At 38.3% G+C, this 19,915-nt stretch overlaps 3 protein-coding genes across 5 annotated transcripts; 1 reads left to right on the top strand and 2 right to left on the bottom strand.

Annotated features, from left to right (window-relative positions):
- Positions 1-612: 612 nt before the first annotated feature.
- On the top strand, positions 613-4,705 carry RB195_007897 (uncharacterized protein; the record flags this gene model as incomplete). Of its 2 annotated transcripts, none has more annotated exons than XM_064181775.1 (11): positions 613-728; positions 2,110-2,329; positions 2,450-2,525; positions 2,592-2,740; positions 2,848-2,907; positions 3,098-3,198; positions 3,273-3,414; positions 3,508-3,651; positions 3,711-3,801; positions 3,901-4,028; positions 4,550-4,705. In XM_064181775.1, the coding sequence occupies 11 exons, from the start codon at positions 613-615 to the stop codon at positions 4,703-4,705; spliced, it is 1,383 nt and encodes a 460-aa protein (XP_064038538.1). The 2 variants fall into 2 exon arrangements, with proteins under 2 accessions (XP_064038538.1, XP_064038539.1); XM_064181776.1 differs by having other exon boundaries at positions 625-728.
- A 350-nt stretch (positions 4,706-5,055) lies between these two features.
- On the bottom strand, positions 5,056-10,256 carry RB195_007896 (uncharacterized protein; the record flags this gene model as incomplete). Of its 2 annotated transcripts, XM_064181774.1 has the most annotated exons (13): positions 5,056-5,320; positions 5,436-5,533; positions 5,707-5,796; positions 5,853-5,949; positions 6,319-6,485; positions 6,564-6,686; positions 6,761-6,840; positions 6,991-7,095; positions 7,227-7,350; positions 7,419-7,576; positions 7,644-7,776; positions 8,352-8,410; positions 9,517-9,808. In XM_064181774.1, the coding sequence occupies 13 exons, from the start codon at positions 9,806-9,808 to the stop codon at positions 5,056-5,058; spliced, it is 1,791 nt and encodes a 596-aa protein (XP_064038537.1). The 2 variants fall into 2 exon arrangements, with proteins under 2 accessions (XP_064038537.1, XP_013292160.2); XM_013436706.2 differs by lacking the exons at positions 8,352-8,410; positions 9,517-9,808 and adding an exon at positions 10,107-10,256.
- Positions 10,257-11,072: 816 nt separating this feature from the next.
- RB195_007895 (uncharacterized protein) lies at positions 11,073-14,791 on the bottom strand (the record flags this gene model as incomplete). Its single annotated transcript, XM_064181773.1, has 12 exons — positions 11,073-11,143; positions 12,219-12,313; positions 12,424-12,480; positions 12,539-12,627; positions 12,690-12,788; positions 12,871-12,956; positions 13,434-13,504; positions 13,838-13,954; positions 14,010-14,077; positions 14,131-14,232; positions 14,488-14,579; positions 14,671-14,791. 12 exons carry the CDS (start codon positions 14,789-14,791, stop codon positions 11,073-11,075), a joined length of 1,068 nt encoding a protein of 355 aa, XP_064038536.1.
- Positions 14,792-19,915: the final 5,124 nt, after the last annotated feature.

Genomic DNA, 19,915 nt, shown 5'->3' with positions numbered 1-19,915 from the left:
ACTGCACTTTACCTTCCAAGAGTAAGTACAGTTTGCAATGAGCAAGAAGCAAAGACATATTAGAATGCTTTTTTTCTCTGGATTAGTTTCTGGAAGCCTCAAACGAGCTCAAACAGGATTTCTTTAGAATTAAAACTCAAACCTCCGTATGATTTGCTTACATTTGGGGTACAACTTCTCGAAGAATAAAAAAGCAGTTAATGGTAGTTGATAAGAGGAGAAAAAAAAGTAGGAAAAGGTCGCGTTTCGAAAAATTCACTTTGGCTAAGTGTATGAATCCTATCTTTGTTTTGAAGGAAAAAAAGGTAAAACTGAATTTATATAGAGGAATCACAATCATTATAGGATTACTATTAGTCATGAAAAACGAGAAAAACGTAAATAGAAAAAGGATTGATGCCATCAAATGTGTGAATTGCATCAGCAAGTTTAAGTGGACCGTCTCGTAGGAGGAGTGATAAGCGATTGCATGGTTGGTTGGTCAACTCAACGATCACACACACATTTCGATCACGATCTCCTCATTCATTCTCATCCACGTTCAAATCTCGTACAATAAGATTGCAATCGACCCTTTCACACCACCACCGATCCACCATTGATTGATTCGTCATGTCGTCAGGTATGCCAGACGTTGGACTACTTGTCCTATCGACAAGAAATTTACCAAAGTTGAAAACGTTACTCACCACTGCCGCTCAATCGGTCTCATCACGTCTTTATATACGGTTAGTCGTTATTCCCTTATTTTTCACAACTATGTTTTTTTTTCCTTGCATTCGTTTTCGGTCACGTTCGGATCGATGTTGTTTGTCAAGTATTCTCACAGATCGTCCCAAAGTGCTCTGTGTTTTCGTCGCGAATTAGATAAGAAAAGAAAATTGATTGCCTTCTAGTTGATTGTTGGTCGGTACATTCGATTACCGAACAGATTTACAGCCTGATTATCACTACCTGCGTTAACAATAGGACCTAGTAGCACTAATATAGGGATATGGTAGCAGTAATAGTGGTTGTGCGAGTGTAACGGCTTTTTGATCTATCCTTCAAATCTCTTATTGAGCATGCCCGAAAGTAACATTATTTTTTTCAAACATTCACACCGCTTTATATACGTTTGGGTCGGAACCTTTGGAATTTCTTTTGGAATTTTCATTCTACATATCCGCCCCAAAGGTAGACTTAGGTTCTTTCTTGAGCAAATAGACCGTTTTATCGGATAAATCACGTTCGATTTCATCCTTTCAGCCTCTGAAGAAGAGGCAAACCCGTCGAAAAGTTTAAAAAAAGCACAATAGCTATAAAACACAAATCCAAAACTTACTTAATCTTTAAATATTGACACACATTCGCTAGTTATTTTCTTAAGTGTGAGTTTTTCCTTACTCTTACCAGTAGCTCTTATGTGTGTTGTAAGTTATAAGTCATAGTAATCTGATTCGTAGTTAAGCTGGCAAAAGAGTCACACTGTGCAAGGGCTACAGCAGTATTCTTATGGTACAACAGGGTTAGAACTACTGCATCATTCCTTATTATTCGAGACATAATAGTTCTTGTTTCTGCAATTCTTCATCAAAGGAGACGAGTGTTCCCTGTGTAAGACGTTTGTTAACTCGACAAAAATGTATGTCAAGAGTAGACAAGTAGTCAATTTTCAAGTTTGATTGGACACAATCTAAGAGTCCGATCAGAGAAGAATTACATAACTGGTCTGCGATTCTGTGTGGGATCCCAGTCATCAAAATTAAAACGAAACTGCCGAACCCAGTTCATTGCCCATTCTTGCCCGATTAAAGATGAATAAAAAAGGAACTTTTATACGGTGATCAGAATTCCAGATTTGTCACTGAACGAGATATTTTATGAATATAAGGAGGAAAACTCGTGTGTCGAGTGTGAACATTTTGAGAATAACAAAAAACCTAATAAAGAAGGCAATTAGGATTATTTCAGTACCTTATTATAATCATGGAATTTTTGAAATTCAGTTAATCTTTGAAGTATTTGAAATTTGAAATTTAACAACAAAAGCCTTGCAGTGTCCATGATCGACTCGAAAACGTAACTGTTTAACTATCATTCCGAAGTACTATGCTCAGACTGTTGCAGAGTGCAAGGAGCTTGTTTGGATTCAGTACTTCCATCATTATATCTTCAATCATCGATTCACTGTCCTCATTTGGATGTGCGCGTTTTACTCGGCAAGAAAGTCCCCAATTATGGGCGTCTTATCGGCGAGGAAACGTTACAGGACCCCTCAATCACCATACCGAAGTACAAAAAAGTGGTCCTTGGTGGCACATTCGATAGGCTACATAATGGTCACAAAGTAAGCTCATTCAATTTAGTTCCATTCTTAATGTTTCTTTTTTTTTCCTTAATTTCTCTGGTCTGGTTATTTCATAAGGATAGGAATGACTTTTGCTCTTCTTCGTATTGTAGTGTTTAGGTTCTGCTGTCAAAAGCTGCTCTCTTAGCCAGTGAAAGTGTAGTTTGTGGGGTAACAGACAAAGCTATGATTGAAAGTAAGTTCCAGGCAGATCATCTTCTTTCAGGAAGAAAAATGAACTCCTAATGCATACCTTTTGCAGAGAAGTCTTTGTGGGAATTGATCGAACCAGTGTCCACTCGAATCGAAGCAGTCGAAGATTTTATAGCCGACGTTTCTGATTCTGTAGTGTGTTTAGCGGAGCCGATTGAGGATCCTTTTGGGCCGTCAACAAGGATTCCCGATCTGGAAGTGAGTTGATCACGGAAGAGCCTTGATAAAAAAAAAAGTTTCTGTGCGTTTCACTCATAAAAACATTGGTATTCGCGGCAAACATATAATTATGATAGATTATTTAGGCAATAGTAGTGAGCAAAGAAACAATCAAAGGAGGAGAAGCTGTTAATCGAATGCGGAAGGCGGGTTTTGTCTTTTTTCTTTCAATGATACGTTGAACCTTATCTGATACTCGTTTTATTGCCGATGCGCATGAATTGTTCGAACAATCATGACTGCTCTGTGTGCTTTCTTCTTTCCGTATGCGGAACTGCACGCTTATCAGGATTCTCATGAGATGTTTTGCGTCATCTGACAGACTAGTATTTACAGGAGAAAAATATGTCCGAATTAGTCATGATAACCATCGATCTCTTGGAAGCAATCGATGATGTACTGAAGGAAACTAAAATTAGTTCATCAAGTCGACGGAGGTTCGTTTACTTCTAAACTTTGCGTTTTTCGAATGTCAGTTTTTGTGCACCTAGCCAAAATCTTGCTTCCCTAGGGAGGATCTCGGCAAGCTTCTGAAGCCGCCTACACCTCACCCTGAACGGCCAAATCGACCGTATGTACTTGGACTATGCGGCGGAATTGCGTGCGGAAAGAGTAATATTGCAAAATATCTGCGGGAAGAGCCAGGCTTTGAGGTGAAAATCGCTTCAGGTATTCTCCATGAAAGAGATGACCTCTGCGATTAAGGTGACCAATTTGTAGGTTAACTTAACCTTTAAACGCTTTAGGTTATTGATTGCGACAAGTTGGCTCACAGCTGCTATGAGCCTGGAGGTGAACTCACCGAATCAATAGCCAAAAATTTTGATGGTGTCGTGAAGGACGGTGTAGTAGATAGAAAGCTTTTGGGACAAATCGTGTTCGGAAATGAGGTATATTCTAATGCTATCATTTCATCGATTCCAAAATTTGCATCACTGTCAACGTTTAGGTCAAATTAAGAATGTTGTGTGAATTAGTTTGGCCCGTACTCATGAAGAAAATAGAAAAAATGATCGCTGTCTCCAAAAGTGACGTTGTAGGTTAGTTTTCTTGAAGAAGGTGGTCTTATCTTCATGATTTCTGTTTTAATCTGTTGATATTCATCACCAGTTTCCCACGTTAATTGATTTTCTTTGAAGTGATAGAAGCAGCAGCGATTGTCGAAGCGAATTGGCATCACTACATGAATGAGTTATGGACGGTTTTCGTTCCACATGAGGAGATGATCAGACGGATAATTGAACGGGATAGCCTTTCGAAAGAACAGGTACGTTGCAGAATTATTTAATGTGTTCCTCTTTATTTTTAAAAATTGTCTTTTATACTGTTTAACATTATTGCTGTGTACTACTCATATATAACATCACAAATACAACTATGATGAGTAAGATGGAAAACTAGAGGACTCGATTCCACAGCTTGGCATATCGTTTAGTCGCTCTTAGCTAGCTAGAAATCAGCTACTAGCAATATAAACTGCTGAATGCATGAGTATGCATAAATTGTAAATTTAATGAAGGAAGAAATAAAGCACCAGTAAATATAATACTAAGAAAATATAATACTCGCTACAATTATTTCATCTCGTGCTTAATGGTAAAGCTTGATCATTCACTTTCCTCAAGTGCTTTCTAATAACAATCAGTGGGACACTGTGTTGAATTGTTTGAACTCCGCAGAACTCATCAAAGTTAAGGAAATAGAGAACATTTTACCAGTCAACTCCTTTCAAAAGAAGTCGAGATATGTAACCTTGGGAAAGTATGGAACAATGCAGTTTTATTTCAGGCAGAAGCTCGTATAAGAAGTCAACTCTCCAACAAAGATCGTATTGCGCATAGTCACGTAGTTTTCTGCTCACTCTGGGCTTACGAGGAGACTCGAGCTCAAGTAAACAGAGCTTTAAAGGATCTGAGGTCTCGACTTCCCGCAAATTCCCCATGAATCATTACTTGCCACAGCTTTTAAATCCGTTATAGCCCTACGTTCTTGCACAGTATTTATTTCACCACTAATTTATGCAATATACTAACAATCTTAACATCTATAGCTATATGTAGTTGCTGATGGTGCGACCAGTCAGTCTTATTGTGATATACTTTTGTTCTTCTCTTAATGACCTCGCATTATAAGTTTTGACGTGTATTTGCTCCTTTCTTTTGTCATTTTTATATTTCAGACATATGAAAACCAATAAAGATTCTATATTTTCATTACTTTTAACCGTAAAACATCAAGATCACTGGGAAATTGGGTCCACAACTTATGAAAATAAAAGTTTTAAAAAACGTCTGTTACTGCTCGCCTTCGTCAGTAAGCTTCGGCCTTTTTTCCGGTGTAGTTCCTTGATCACATCTCTCAGAGTTGTCCTCTGAATTCCCTTCTGCAGATGATGATTTTGGTGAAGAATCTTGTTCACTTGGACCATTTTTTCTTTCATCTTCGTCATCACTATCTCCTTTAATGTAATTCTCCCAAGCCGCTAATCGTCTCTTACGTTCCTCCTCTGTCTCTTGGACTTTATATTTCGTTTTTCCATCCCAGAGACACACTTCCAACCTAAAACAAGATTCAAATGTAGTTGCATGATTTCTTACTAAATTATATAAAGATTATAATTACATAGAGTTGGACAGAGTCAGAACTGGACATGTTGAGGAAATAAAAGACGAACCGTCTCCCGTCTACAATCCTCCCATTCAACATCTTCACAGCCATATCGGATTCATCAGTAGTTTCAAACGTCACCGTCACTACACCCTCAGGATTGTTCTGAAAAGAGAGTATTCCCTCAACTACAATTTGGCAGTAAAACAAAAATCGCAACGGCACGGTTCAAACAAAGTTGCCATGACAGAATTAGCAGCAAATACTGTAATGATTCTCAATACTAGTAGCTTTGTAGGGCTTGAAAATTGTTTAGTGTTTTCCTGAAGTAAACTTACGTCATAAACAATGACTTTCTTGACGGCACCATATTTTGAACAGCTTTGCTGAACCTCTTCTTTTAAGTCCATCATTAATGCAGCATTTTTCTACAAGGAAAGGACAAGAATTTTAATACCTTCACATGACTGAAAGAAGAACTCACCTCCATCATCTGCAACGTGAATAAATTTTTGATAACCACAGTACAATCAGAAATGGGTCGATAGTTACGAGGTTTCTCCGGTTTCCATTCAAAAATCCTGAAGAATGACAGCTAATACACAAGATAGTCTAACGACAAACTTCCTTGAATCACAACATAAGAAAAGAGCCGATCCACAATCCGGTCTCTCGTCAGTTCATATCATCGACGTAATATAAATAAAACTTACCAAACAACGTTTCTGCTTGTTTTTGCTCTCCTAAGAATTCAATTACATAATATTCCAGTGACAATTCCGATTAGTCAACTCATAGACATGATAAATTAATTTAGAGGGACAGGAAAGGAGATTTAATTCGTAACTGAGCGATTAATGGAATTTTACCAAAAATAATATAAAATTATGGATAGCAGCAGTCGTAACCTTGCTTTGCAAAAATTCATAAACTCAGCTCCTATTACATACCTGTTCTGGTTTTCCATAAATTTCTTCTTCTGTGCATTCGTGAGCTTTTTCCTTTTCTTGGTTGGATCAAACTCTCCCTTCATCTCGAACCTAGCTTTCTCTACATGTACTTCCTTGCCCCGTAGGTGAAATCCGTCCAGGATAGAAAGCGCCAAATCAACTGACTCCTTAATCAAATGAACAATGCAAGCAAAAACAAAGAAAAAGCCACAGAAGGATCAGCAAAAGTATAAAGCACTACTGACCTTCTTTATATAGACGCATCTTCCATCGCCTTTTAGATCACCATTTTCATCAACATACAACTTCAGTTTAGGTTTATTAGTTCGTGCATCTGCTTGGATGACTCCACATTTCGACATGAACTCCTGAAATCGAAACTTTTGCAGGCGTTTATAAAAAAACAGTCTAACCGCTTCACAAAAACAGTTCATTACAGTACCTTGAATTCATCAAGGGTTATGTCCAAAGGGAGATTATTTACATACACGGCATGCACTTTCTCCTCCATATCCACCCAACCTTCAAACAAAAAAGAAAAGGGGAGTGCAAAACAAACCGAAGAAAGAGAGAAAAATCGAAAAATGTTGCAATCAAAGAATCTTCCAATGAGTGGACAAATTTTCCATTGCCAGTATTAAGAATTGAGGAATGGAGTAAAAAGAGTAGTACCTTGAGGTTCCGATGGAACCTTTCCCTTTTTCTTCTCCTCTTTCTCAGCTGGATTATTTTTCAGTTTTTCAGCTTCTTTGGCCTTTCTCTCCTCATCCATTTTACCTAGAAGAAAAGAAAAGAAAAATATGGCAACAATTAACGATAAATTGAGAAGTTGAAGCTCACAAACAATTAGAGAAAAAAGAAATTTTCAATGAACGGAGACCTAATTCGTCAAAGTGGAAAAATCTCACTATAGTCGTACTGGACACCGTAGTTGGCTTGGTAGCTAGCAATGAAATCTTCGTCGACTTCTTGATCAGCTCTCTGCCATTCTTGTGCTGTTGCGTTCCATTTCATTTTGACCCCGTTCACAACCTAGAAATATTAAGAAAAGGAGATTTCTAATAGTTTGTCATTTCTTAAAGAAAGAGGAGGAAATTAACCTGTGTTTCCGCCGCTTCCTGTTCTAACCAAAGTTGTTGTACGAACACAAGATCGTCCTCAGGAAGAGGACGCCATTGATTGTTGTGATATTCCATATATTGACCAGTGTCATCATAACGACCAATCCATTTCTCGTTCAAATATCTTGTAGAGAATCCTAAACGATTTGATGGCTTTTGAAGGGCTTTCCAAGTGGTTAAGGAAAGATTTCGTAACGAACCAACCCTCCACACTTTGCATAGAACAATTAGAAGTTTCGTTGTTACTGGTATTACCCATGGCTTCTTCTTCGGTGTTTTTAGCATCTTCAGATTGTTGTTCGATGGTAGCTTCACTTTGTTCACCGATGGCAGCCATCTGTAACGTATATCAGTTGAAATTGTGAAAAAAAATAATCTTCTAAAACCAAGCTGTACAATGAAATGGAGAGAGAAGGAAATATTTGAGGTAATACTTTACACTAAAATTGCAGGAGTAATCTTTAACGGTGACGAAGTACTTGAAGCAATTCCCCGCGGAAAAAAATTCGAAAATGATTTTGAATCGTGTCGGTACGCAATGTCGCGTTTTCCGCAGATTTTCGTCGCCGAGTGCATCAGCTCGCATCTTGAGTAAAATCTTACCTTACCTCGCGGCCCAAATTTCCCTTCGGGAACGTAACCATTGCGAGAGCTATTTAAGTGCATTAAAAAATGCACACTTAGGCCCCTAATAAATTTCTACTTTTCGAACCCTTGGAATTGAACAGGTGAAGCTGATCAGCTACCAGGAGAGCAATAACGTAGTAAGAGCAACCCTCATTTTTCTCGGATGTTAAATTTAACCAAGGAAAGGATGTGTCACTAATAAAACCCTCTAGGTATTTAATCTATACAATTATATTTGTGCAATAATTATTATCGATTTGTGCTTCATTCGTCAAAGAAACTAACTTCTCGTCCTGTAACTTCTCTTGCTGAAGATGGTGTGATCTTCTTTTCCACTTTGACCACTCAAGACAAAAAATCTTACTATAGTCATTCTTTGCGCGTGCGCATCCGAAGTGCGATGTTTTCCTTCCTTTTTTTTCGAATTTCGAGCTTATGGCTTTCATTTTGTGAGGTCTTGAGACGAAACTGAAGAATTCAGCATATGCTCAGAGCCTTTATTAGGTAATAACATACAATTATTTTGTGCTTAGACTTAAAAATGACAGCGCAGCTAGTTCTCAAAAGAAATGTCGAATGTCTTCGTTCTAAGACAAGAACATAAGGATGCCGAGGATAAAACCAAGCTCAGGAAGCGTAGGAAAAATGCCATGTTAAGGATACGGAATACGGAACAATGTCCATTGGCTTGTTCTTGTCAAAATGCGAGGGCAGAAACAGCAGCGAAGAATTTCCGAAGAGAAAAAAGGAAACAAAGTGTAACACAGCGGCGCGCCGTTTTCTTTTTTTGGGACAATCAGCACAATGCGAACGGAGCATGCATTCTTTAGCGTTGCGAAACTGTCGTATGTGATAGTTCGCTTACGCGTGAGGTCAAGTCGCGTAGCAAAGTGTGAACACAGACCATTACAAAACCTACATTTTCACTTCACACTGAATCTTTCAAACGAATCTACGAACACTGTACTGCAACTTGTTCTTCACAGGATTTGCTAGCTTTTTTTGTCTGAACGACATAGAAAGTTGGGGATTTTTGCTCGGTTACTTATTTCACAGAACTTTTTAACCGGATGAGTCCCACGTAGAGCGAAGAGAGGAAGGCTTCTGGAAATGCAAGTTCCCATGGGTCGTCGTAGTCGTCATGATAAGCTCGAAAAGCCTTTCCTACTGCTCGTTCCATTGTAGGCTGTGGGTCTCGATGAGAAGTTCCTCAGGCGTTCTCCCGGGGCCCATTTTGGCGTTAAAATCACCAGCAATTACCTTGTAGAAGATATGGTCTTCTTTGTAGAACTTCTCTATGTCCATATAGAAACATACATGCGATAGTCGGGCCCGGTGCTTCGACCCCCTTCACTTTTGTACGGTTGGTGAAGGGATCCTCATCACTTGAACTGCACTACATGAGCTCGACCCCCTTCACCTGAGAAGGTCTGGCACCTTCCTATCGCACCAGTGTATGGAAAGTTTTGACTTCTTCGTAGCTTGATGTTGGAGCGCAAGCGACGAGTATTGTCACAGCTGCCGCTGAACCACATCTTCTCATCCAGGAACGTTTTTTTCTGGTCGTAAGTTGTTTGAGAGTCGATGCTCTTCGCCAGACTCGTGTTGATGAGGATAACAATTCCACCAACTCCTTTACTGTCCCAAGAACAGTTCTTCTTCAGCTTCACAAAGGCGTTGAGAGACTGGCGTCGTCTCGACTCGGTTCGGATGACGTGCTTTATCATAGTGGCTTGTAACATCAGATGTTCAACGGGCGATGCATGCGTGCGTGCGTATTAAATACAAGTTGTCATCCAGGTTTTTTTCCGTTTCGGTAGCCTAGATGACTCTTGCCATCCCGTCCTTCCTGACGCTACCCTATCAGTCGTTCCTCCGAAGTCAAGAGACTTTCATATTATTATCTCGCATATAATTTTGAAACTCATGGGCAAGTTTTCGGCCTCCAGTCATGAGTTTGCGGAGAATGTTGCGTTGGAGAATGTCCCGGAAAAGTGGAACATTTCTGTTGGAGGCGACTCCCTTCCGCCTCTCACTCACTTGAATGCGGGCTTTTGGCCGGACCGACGCGCAGCTTGCAAGGATGTTATGAGTCGATCCTGGCACAACAGAAACAAGGAACTTGCCCCTGAATCCACCATCCACGCATCTTAGGGCAGGCACAAGGTCGCTTTTGCTCCATGACTTCATAGCTTAGCCAACTAAATTTGTAACAACTAACTTTATTCTGGTTTAAGTCCCCGTAATTCTTACAGAACCCTCCGAGTGTGGGGACTGCCATCCTAGCAAGTTTCAAAATTAATTAAAATGATTACAGATATTAAAACGAACATCTAAACATTAGACTGTGAACCAATAACTAAGAAGAAAAAAAAAGGATTCTAGGAATTTTGATCCATTGCTATCTGGGGCAATTTGGGGGAATTCGATTGTTAAATTGCTATAATAGTAAATTCTAGTTCACGTGGAAACCGAAATGACGGAGTGTGGTCATCTGCACACAGGTAATTTGAATAGATTTTTGATTGTTTTTTTTTTCATTTCACATGGAATAACAACGACAAGTGCACAATTTATAATTCACAGGGTCATACCTCTACAGCATGTTCGAAAAAAATCAATGGACACTAAAAGAACAAACTATCAATTACACGGAAACATTTCTAACATTCTTACATATTAAGTTAAGCAAATACAATGAAGAACAGAAATTAGAAGGAATGAAAGATGAACGGACAAAACAAAATAACAAAGTAGTAAAACAAAAAAGAACAAAAGAACCAGAAATAAAAGAACAGAAAACACAAAGAGAATGTGAGGAACTTGGAGAGCTCAAAGAAAAGATATCACACACATCCAATTCCTGTCACGCATCCAACTTCTACATGCAAAAGAAAAAAAAAAACACAGTACGATGTACAACGAATAGATAAAATCATTCATAAGTTAAAGATTTCCGAATCACCACAGTCCTCTACACTTCAGCAACTATGGCGATTTGGACATTCAGAACCTATTCAGTGGCATACCAGAAGGAGTGTTAACATGTGGAATGATTTTCCCTTGCGTGACGTACCCTAATAAAAAAATAAAATAATAAAAAAACTGTAGAAAAACATTGGGAGAAATTATAATGACTACGAAACGAGCGAGTCTTTTCCAAATTAGTGCTTAAAAATTACAATCAAATCTGAGGAGAAACTGCTACATAAGACTCGTAAGTGTATGATCCGTTATAACGCTCTACTTTGAATTCCGACCTCTTCTGCCAGCTTTGTGCACCTTCTCTCAATTTGAGTTACTATGAGCCTTTTATTTTGATGCCACAACTACTTCGATGCGCAAAAATCTTACGTTCAGCATAAAAGCACTGTTAAATTTACGAAAGAAAGAATTTGGCACTTCATTTGTTTGCACTATTATGCTATTTGTTTTCAATTCAAAGGTTTTTTTTTTCAGATCAGGTAAACGGTAAAGAAATAGTGCATAAGAGGGCGATATTTTTTTTTATAAAATGCGGTTCTGTCTTCACCTCACCTCCGATGAATTCGAAATTTTCAAAAGCTGTACTCGAGTTTGTCATTTTCTTGAATAAATTTTAGCCAGATCTAGTAATCGTGACAGCGATTTAATCCTCAGTAAATTGTATCCAGTTCTATATTAGTGAATAAACAAGTAGCATCAATTAATTGCAGGTCACCTAACATAAAACAGCACTGACCATTTTCACAGAAAAAGAAACCGCTCTAGGATATACTAGTTCTCTGTTATTGTCGGATCAAAACATGAAACCCGGTGCAGTTACGTAAGTGAATGCGCTCGAAACGGTTTGAGGAACCGTTACGGTCAGGATTGATAGAAGCCTCTTGCTGGCACCATTCATCGCTGCAGTTTGCGATTGTCCCACCTCAATTCCAACCGCTAGCTCCACTGTGTCGCTTCGAGCGCAGCCACTTACGCAACAGTACCGTGCTCCATGTCTTTTTGACCCGACTATACACATTATACACAGCTTAATAAGGGTATTACACAAAAAAACAGACATCAACTGGAGCAGCAAAACTTAAATGTAGTCAAATAACAATGAAAATAAACTAACTATAAAACAACAATAAACAATAGCAATAATAACTAGAAAACAATTTGACTGACCTGACGTGGTGGGAGATTTCGACTGCAAGCGAGGAATGCTACGTATGCCAGAGGCAGGCGAACCCTTTTTGACCCTGTAGTTCCCATCGTTGTACCTTAAGTCAAGGAGAGTCGGAGAGTCAACTTGGACAGAGGGAAGTCATTTACACAGATGCGAAATAAACCAATAAAAAACTTACAAGAAAATATACATTCTAAAGCTTACCTATGTAATGATGAAGAGCGATTAAAGATCTCTGCGTAAGGATTTTGGGTATCCATACTGCAATGAACTATTTCACAAGCACTATCCTTATGAAAAATTGAGGACAACAAAGTACTTGGATGGAGTTCTTTTCGAAGAGTGTAAGTTTCCTTCGGAATGGCAGAGTCCCTTCTTCTGGAGGCCTAGCATCTTTGGCGTGGTTAACTGAGAAAAAAGAAAAACAGGCGGATAGAAGGTAAAGGTAAAGACCAACTGTCCAAGCTAACCTCCGATGCCACGCTGCCATTCGCAGACATTTGTGGGCTGACTTCTAAACTGCACCCAAATGAACCCAAACTGCTGTTTATACCATCAGCCTCCGAATTCTAAACAGAAATAAATCGGTGAAAAAACGCATCTCCAATGAAATCCATGTGTACAAAAGACATGTTATCGAAATCGTATTACCGTTCGCAGGAAGGAAGGAATCTCAGCTTTCGATCCACAGCCGAACACTCCAGTGAACGAAAGATTTGACATTGATTCGGTATCATCTTGAAATAGAACATTTGATCGGTAAACAAGTGTGGCCGTCTGATAAGTTGGGGTAGCTGCAGAGAGGAGAAAATCGCGGAAGAAAAAAGGGCCGCACTCACGCGGCGTGATGATCAACGGCAAGAGCTGCCGATCAAGTGTTTTTGATCTGCCGTATTGCTTTGCCTTTGCCTTTTCAGTCTTGCCAAACTTCAAAATATAACCGCCCGTGAGCGCAGCTCCACTACGCTGCATTTGGCTTCCAATCATCTCATTTAACACCAACCCGACCACTCATACCAACCGGCTTTCTAGAGACTTTCTCAACTGATTCGGCAAATGTGCTCTGTTTACCTGTTCCTCATCCTACTTTGGGAGTTTGGTGACCCAAAAATTCAGTACCTCAAGTGATCCTGTGTTACTCTTTGAAAATCTATCGCATCGGCTGCATATTATTTAAATAACAATACTAAAACAATCCCCGAAGCATAACTCACTAGTGCGAGAATCTCCAGCAACTGCGAAAATCTTGTCTATGCTAGAGTCGTAGGCACCATCTTTAGCAAATCTGAATGTATATCTTCCAGTTGCTCGTTTGTTTGTGGATGCACAGCCGGAAAATAGAGTGGAAAACCAATTCTTGGCAGTCAAATGAATGACAAAAGAAAGAGCTGATAATATTGGAAGAGGAGTTGGTAAGTAATAATAATATAATATAGGTCTATTTATTTCTAAATACCTGCAAATACTCAACTATCCATGTGGAATCATCTTGGTAGGAACTGTAGAGACCGCATTTTTATCCCCTCATGACAAAATTGCTTCCACACGATGAGAGTTATATTTTTTCTTTCTCCAGTAACTTTTCTTCTCGTATATGACGCACAGAAGTTAAGCTCACCGTTCACACAACTTCCTCATGCCCTCTAATTCCTTTCTTAAGTTGGCTTTATCTTCTTCACTTTCTTTCATTTTAATTTCGGCAGTTCTCACCCATTCCTTTAACTCGTCCATCTCCCTGTGGACAGAACACATTGAAAATTCCTCTAAAAAATCTAGTCGTTTCCGCCTACTTCAATTGCTCTTTGGAGATCTGTGTCTGCTTCTGGCAATACTTTGTTAGTTGACTTAGTTTCTCACGCTGAAAACAAAGTAGGAATGGGTTTCAGACGTTTTTCTAAAGATTTGAGATACCTGCTTCTTCAGATGTTCTAGAAGGCTTTTAACAAGCATTTGCTGAAAGTCGTACTTTTTCTTCAGTGCAGCCATTTTCTCCTGGATAAGCTTCTTAGGTGGCTAAAACGGAGTATGAATAGACACTAGTGGTTTTTTACTTCGCTGTGACAGTCGACCGGCAGCAGCGAGCTCCCGCTGCCGTTCCCAACCCCTTTCCAGACTATCGGGAGGATGATAGCAAACTGGTGGTCAAAAGATTAAAAAAAAAGAACGAAAACCATGACAAAAGCAGCAAGCTAACTAGAAACAGCAAAATTTGAAATTATGTCTTCTTCTACCAATGAGGAAGAATTAGAAGCAGGAGGAAAAGAAAACCTTGAACAGTTCCTGTAGTTTTGGGTCCATGGCCGAGTTAATCTCTATCGTGCGCATCTCGCGATTACAAACTGGACACAGCAAAGGGTTTCCTGTAACGAAGACGGCGTAGAACATGGTAATCCATCTCAGATATAAACAAAAAAGAAAAAAGTGCATAGAACGATGAATTTCTGTAGATACCTGTTTCTTTCTCAAGGCAAGCTTTACAAAGTAGGTGGTAGCAGCTCGTTAGGAAATATTTCGGATTTGTGGGGGCAGACGGTAGAATATAACAACAATTGCAATGCACGAAGTCAGCCATCTGAGAGAATGGACAATAACCACTAAGAACGAATATGAAAAGGAGAAAAAAAATTAGCGAAAAGTTGCGCATGAAATGAATGTATATAGAGAAGGAGTTATATATTGATGTGATTCAACAATGTCACTCTATTTTGCGTATTATTTCATTAACGATCTGCACTACTATCCGTTTCTCTGATTTGAAGGACGAATTCTGAATAGAAGAGTCATATGGGGTCGGTGCACATTGCGGGGGAACCCAGGCCTTAAAGGCAGCGTATCACGAAATTGACGCTATACGGAACCCAAAACGAAAGCGTAGTTTACAGGGTTACAGATTATGAAAGCGAGCGTGGTTCCACCTAATCCCCCTTGGCGTGCTAAGGAACGGCTTTAGTAGGGCGTGGGAACCGTTTTATTTGCTACGAGATATGTTAGAACGCGCAATCTTATTCACGCTCTGGTCCCCTCAGCACCGTAATCGTTGGTTTTACTTCAGTATGCTGGTGAGGAGATCATCTTCGACCGCTCGCTTCTGGACGCGCATCCGCTTGAGCGCCTTCGACTGGAATAAGTTAAAGAGGAGTTCGCATCTGGAGGAAAAGGGGCGTGCGATGCGGAAGCGCGTCGCGTCGTCGTCAGCTGAACACCACGTTCGACGCCGACTGTGACTGTTGTACATGACAGTCGCAGTCGGCATAAAACGTGTGGTAACAAGGAGCCGCGTCACGTCCTGAGCAGAATTTCACTAAATGAGGCAGAGGGCGCATTAGGCTGCCCGCGCGGCTGTGAACTCTGCGGACAGCCTTAGAAACAAAATTCAACCAGCACTTTTTGGGGAAAGTGGTCATCATATTCGTGATTAGCATGTGCCAGAAGCGCAGAAAGTAAATTTTTTTTTGCGCCTGGAGCACTTGGAAGTGCGTAAAATTGAATTTTGGAAATACCATTCAAAGGTAAGTGAGCTGCATGTATGTGGAGACTCATCACTAGACTTAAAGGCATCACCCCACGAATCTGAGGTGGTACAGATTTCAGGTGGAGTATTCGTATGCGACATAGTAGATCATGGAGAGGGGGGTGATCCCGTCCATTTCTTCCTAATTGCCGTAAAAAGAACGGCCCGGAAGATGCGGCGCGTGCACACGGCTGGCGCGCTCCAATCGAACTCGTCATAGAAAATAGCGCGCCGGAACGCTCGAAGCCGCACCTTCCGGGCCGTTTTTTACGGCAATTAGGAAGAAATGGACGGAATCACCCCCCTCTCCATAGTCTCCCATCCCGTATACGAATACTCCACCTGAAATCCGTACCACCTCAGATTCGTGGGGGTGATGCCTTTAACTAAGGAAGAAGGTTGACTTAAGGATTTTTCGATACGACAATTTTGATGCAGTACTATGCGTAGCGTACTGTATAAGATGAATTTCTAGGGGTATTTACTACATTAAAAAGAAAATGAACTGAGGAAAAATCCTAATAATATGCATCTACTTTTCAGCATCATATCCTGTTGTGAAGATTGCGTACAACAGGTTCTATTGATACAGGAAAGAACAATAGCATAGAGCATACACTATAGTGTTTCTTCTAGAACATTATCATGTCCGTAATTTCCCCCCGTATAACAATGCTCCTTAAAAAGTAAGAAAATAGCAGCAACGAGTAGCGAATGTTACGATAATCTTCGATTCATACACATTCACAAGTCGATGTTTTGAGTCGTTAGGCAAATAAGTCGAGGACGAGTGACGAGTTTTGTGGTGGCGAGTAGAAATAGTTGTTCATTCACCGATGACTCGGATCGGTCGATTGTTTCCTGGAGTGAAGTTTAAAAAGTTCCTTCTAACTTTTTCTTGGAACATCTTCTACCAATGCAAAATCAAAGTACAGTGCTGAACAATAATAAGACCATTTTGTTTTTTTTTATACATTTTCTTATATTCTTTTACATTTTATTTTGTCTAGGATGTTTCAAGTCTAGTATATTTGAAATCCACTACTAAAACCACAATAACATCCCACTGCCATTGAAGGGAGGAAAAAACCTAATTAAAAAACCTAATTTAATTCAATTGATGTTTTGCTATCCACATCTAAGTGCAAAGCTCATAAAGGCGATGAAAACAGCAATGTAAAATAGAAAAAGAAACTGTGAAATGATTTTTGTTTTATTTTATTCCTAGAAAAACGTGGTCTCAAATAACACGGGGGTTATAGTTTTATTTAATTTTAGTAACAGAACTCAACAGAAGACTACCAGTCCAACAAAAAAAAAAGCTCGAGGAAATAAAAAGAAAAATCCCAAGAACCACAAAAATGAACACAATCATGCGTATTCGGTCAGTAATACAGGCTGGTACAAATTAACAGTTAATTTACTGTTAACATTTATGCGATGTTAATGTTATGTTTTACTACTACGTAAAATATTGAAAAATTCTTTCATTTTCTTAAAATGATAGTTTTTTCTTCCTCTTTCTTAAGAGTATAGTTTTCGCTCCATCAATTCAAGCAGGCAAAACAATAAAAATTCAAAGTTATTTTAAAATTCTAAAAATTATCATAAATGTTGAAGAAGAGGGTAAAACAATTTTATAATAACTTCATCACGTAGTTCTATTTTTATTTCAAAGATCAGACCTCGTAAAAATTATTGTAACAAAAAATTTATTTGCATCCACAAATATTTATACTCGTACACAATGTTGTTTTGACTTCCGTTGGGAAATGAGCGGGTTCACGTAAACATTCTTTCCTATATTTGTTTTCTTAACGAATTTGTGGTCTCACCTTTGGTTTTTCTGGTTAAAAACCATCCGATAACAGTCAGTAAAAATATCCAGGGGAGACGTGGAAAATTCTTTAAACGTATCCTATAATAGTCGTATGAGACTGCATACTACTGCCATATAGTAGGAGTCCTCACTGCTTCTCAGGATAGAGTAATCATCCTGGGAAAGTGAGGAAAAACTTCAAAGTTCTACAATGTTTTCTCTTTAAGAGAGTGATCAGCTTAGCCCAATCGATCCGTTTTGTGATCTCTTGTGGTGAGCCGAAACAATGTCGATGGCATCGGTAACCGCTGATTGTTCACATATAAATGGACAAAAAAATCAGCACATTAGGTGCCTAAATAAATAATATCGTTATTATTTATTTAGGAACTTAATTATTATTACTATTAACCTAATTATTTAAAAAAATTATTTTTTACTCATTATTATTTGTCGTTGCTATTACTATTACTATTTTTTCTGTTATAATCGACTCCTTAAATAAATAATGGTACGATGCCAATGAAACAAATTGATGATCTCAAGGAAAAGGAAAAATTGATGATCTGAGAAGAAATTTTGACTCAAAGTTCTTTTTTTTCAGGATTTCTATGGGCAATAAATTTAGCGATCAAATTGTTCCATGTACTGACGCATCATTGCTGATGTTAGTTTATGAATGTCACAAATTTTCTGTGTAAATAAGGAATACTGTACCTAACCTGATTTTAATTTCTGCAAAATTACTTTTTGTAAACGCCGAACACTTTACAAAATTCTTCTGGAGCATCTGGAATTTGTTTTGTGTTAGAAGTGTTCTTCAGTCCACCTATAATGAGTCTTTCCAACCACTCAATCAGCGCGACTGTGTGTTGACAACAAAAATTCGTTCTTAATCGTTCACTTGCCGATAAAATGTATTTGCAGAATAAGAAATGCACAAAACTCATGTAAGTAACTTGAGTAAAGATAAGATCCTGAAAAATCCTCCTTTAGCAGTACATTTACAACAATCTAAAAATCTGAATCTTAAAACAGTCTCATGAAAGATTCCATGCATAGCCAGCTCGGCAACGGTGGCTATTTTCCTCAGGACCCTTCAAGCAATGCCAGGGATTAGGATTAGACGAGGAAACTAAACAGTCTCAAATTTGTCATTTTAGAAAAGTTTTTGGAATTTTTCCACTATATGTATATATTGTGTTTATTTATTGTTGTCTGTTCTTTGGTTGTTATTTATTTCCCACTATTGTAAATTTATTGTGTATTGTATATATTGTATATTGTATCTTACTTATCTACTCCAATAATATATGGATAAAATTTTCTATTCGATCATAAAATCATATCTTTATTTTCTTTGGCACAGTATTTTTTCCACAGCGGATGGATCCCTTTAATTACGGTATAAATAAATTGAAAAAGGTCGGATTTATCTCTGAAGCACCGGTTTTTCTTAACTTTACAAGAAGAATGAATAGAGGTAAGTTGGCGATAATTACAGAAGAGGATCAGAGTATTTGAGTTATTTGTTGACTAGGGAATTAGTGTTTTAATTGTTAAATCCCGTAAAATCTGTAATATTCATAATTTCTTGTTTTAAAAAGAAGTTATGAATATTACAGATTTTACGGGAATAGTTGGAGAATCAACGGTGGAAACTTATCCACTAAAGATTATTGGTTTTTATCCACAACGTTTGTGTAAATTTCCACAGAGCCTTCTTAATTTACCAGTAAATTCGCATCGGTTCAGCTTCTTCGATACCTTATATCCGTCGGAAATCTTATTTTTTGATAGGGGTCATTTTATGACCCTAATTATAGTTTTTATCTTGAAATACTAATGGAAAACACAAAAAAAAACACAAAATTAAAGAGTATACGTAAATTTTTGCATTTAAAAAGTACATGTAGATCAAAACAAGCGTGGAAGCTGATAGATATCACATCTAAGGAATATGTGCACATAAGAACAGCTAATAAATTAAATTCTTTAGGTTTCCTTGTTTGGAGATTAATAATGGATTCATAGCCTCTTATCTGTGATAATATGACCGTAGTATGGGAACCGAAAGTAGAAAAAAAAAGCTGTAAAATATTTAGGCATAGTTAAGAGAAAAATTTATCCTAGAGAAAAGTGATTTTCAGCAAGCAAAGAGTTTTCTCAATAAAAATTTCAAAGTCAAACCTAGAAGCAACATTTATAGATGTTAAAGAGAACTGCCCTTTCATCTGCGCCCCATACTTCTCCCCACATCCTTCCGTATGCAATATTTTAAACATTTATATATACATATTTATTTTCTAATATATTTATTATATTATCATCTATATATTTGTCACGATTATTTACATTTTTATTAT

This window comes from Necator americanus, chromosome I, assembly GCF_031761385.1.
Source record: "Necator americanus strain Aroian chromosome I, whole genome shotgun sequence".
Taxonomy (NCBI): Eukaryota; Metazoa; Nematoda; class Chromadorea; order Rhabditida; family Ancylostomatidae; genus Necator; species Necator americanus.
Note: the sequence above shows the minus strand (reverse complement) of the source record. Positions and strands in the feature narration are given on the sequence as shown.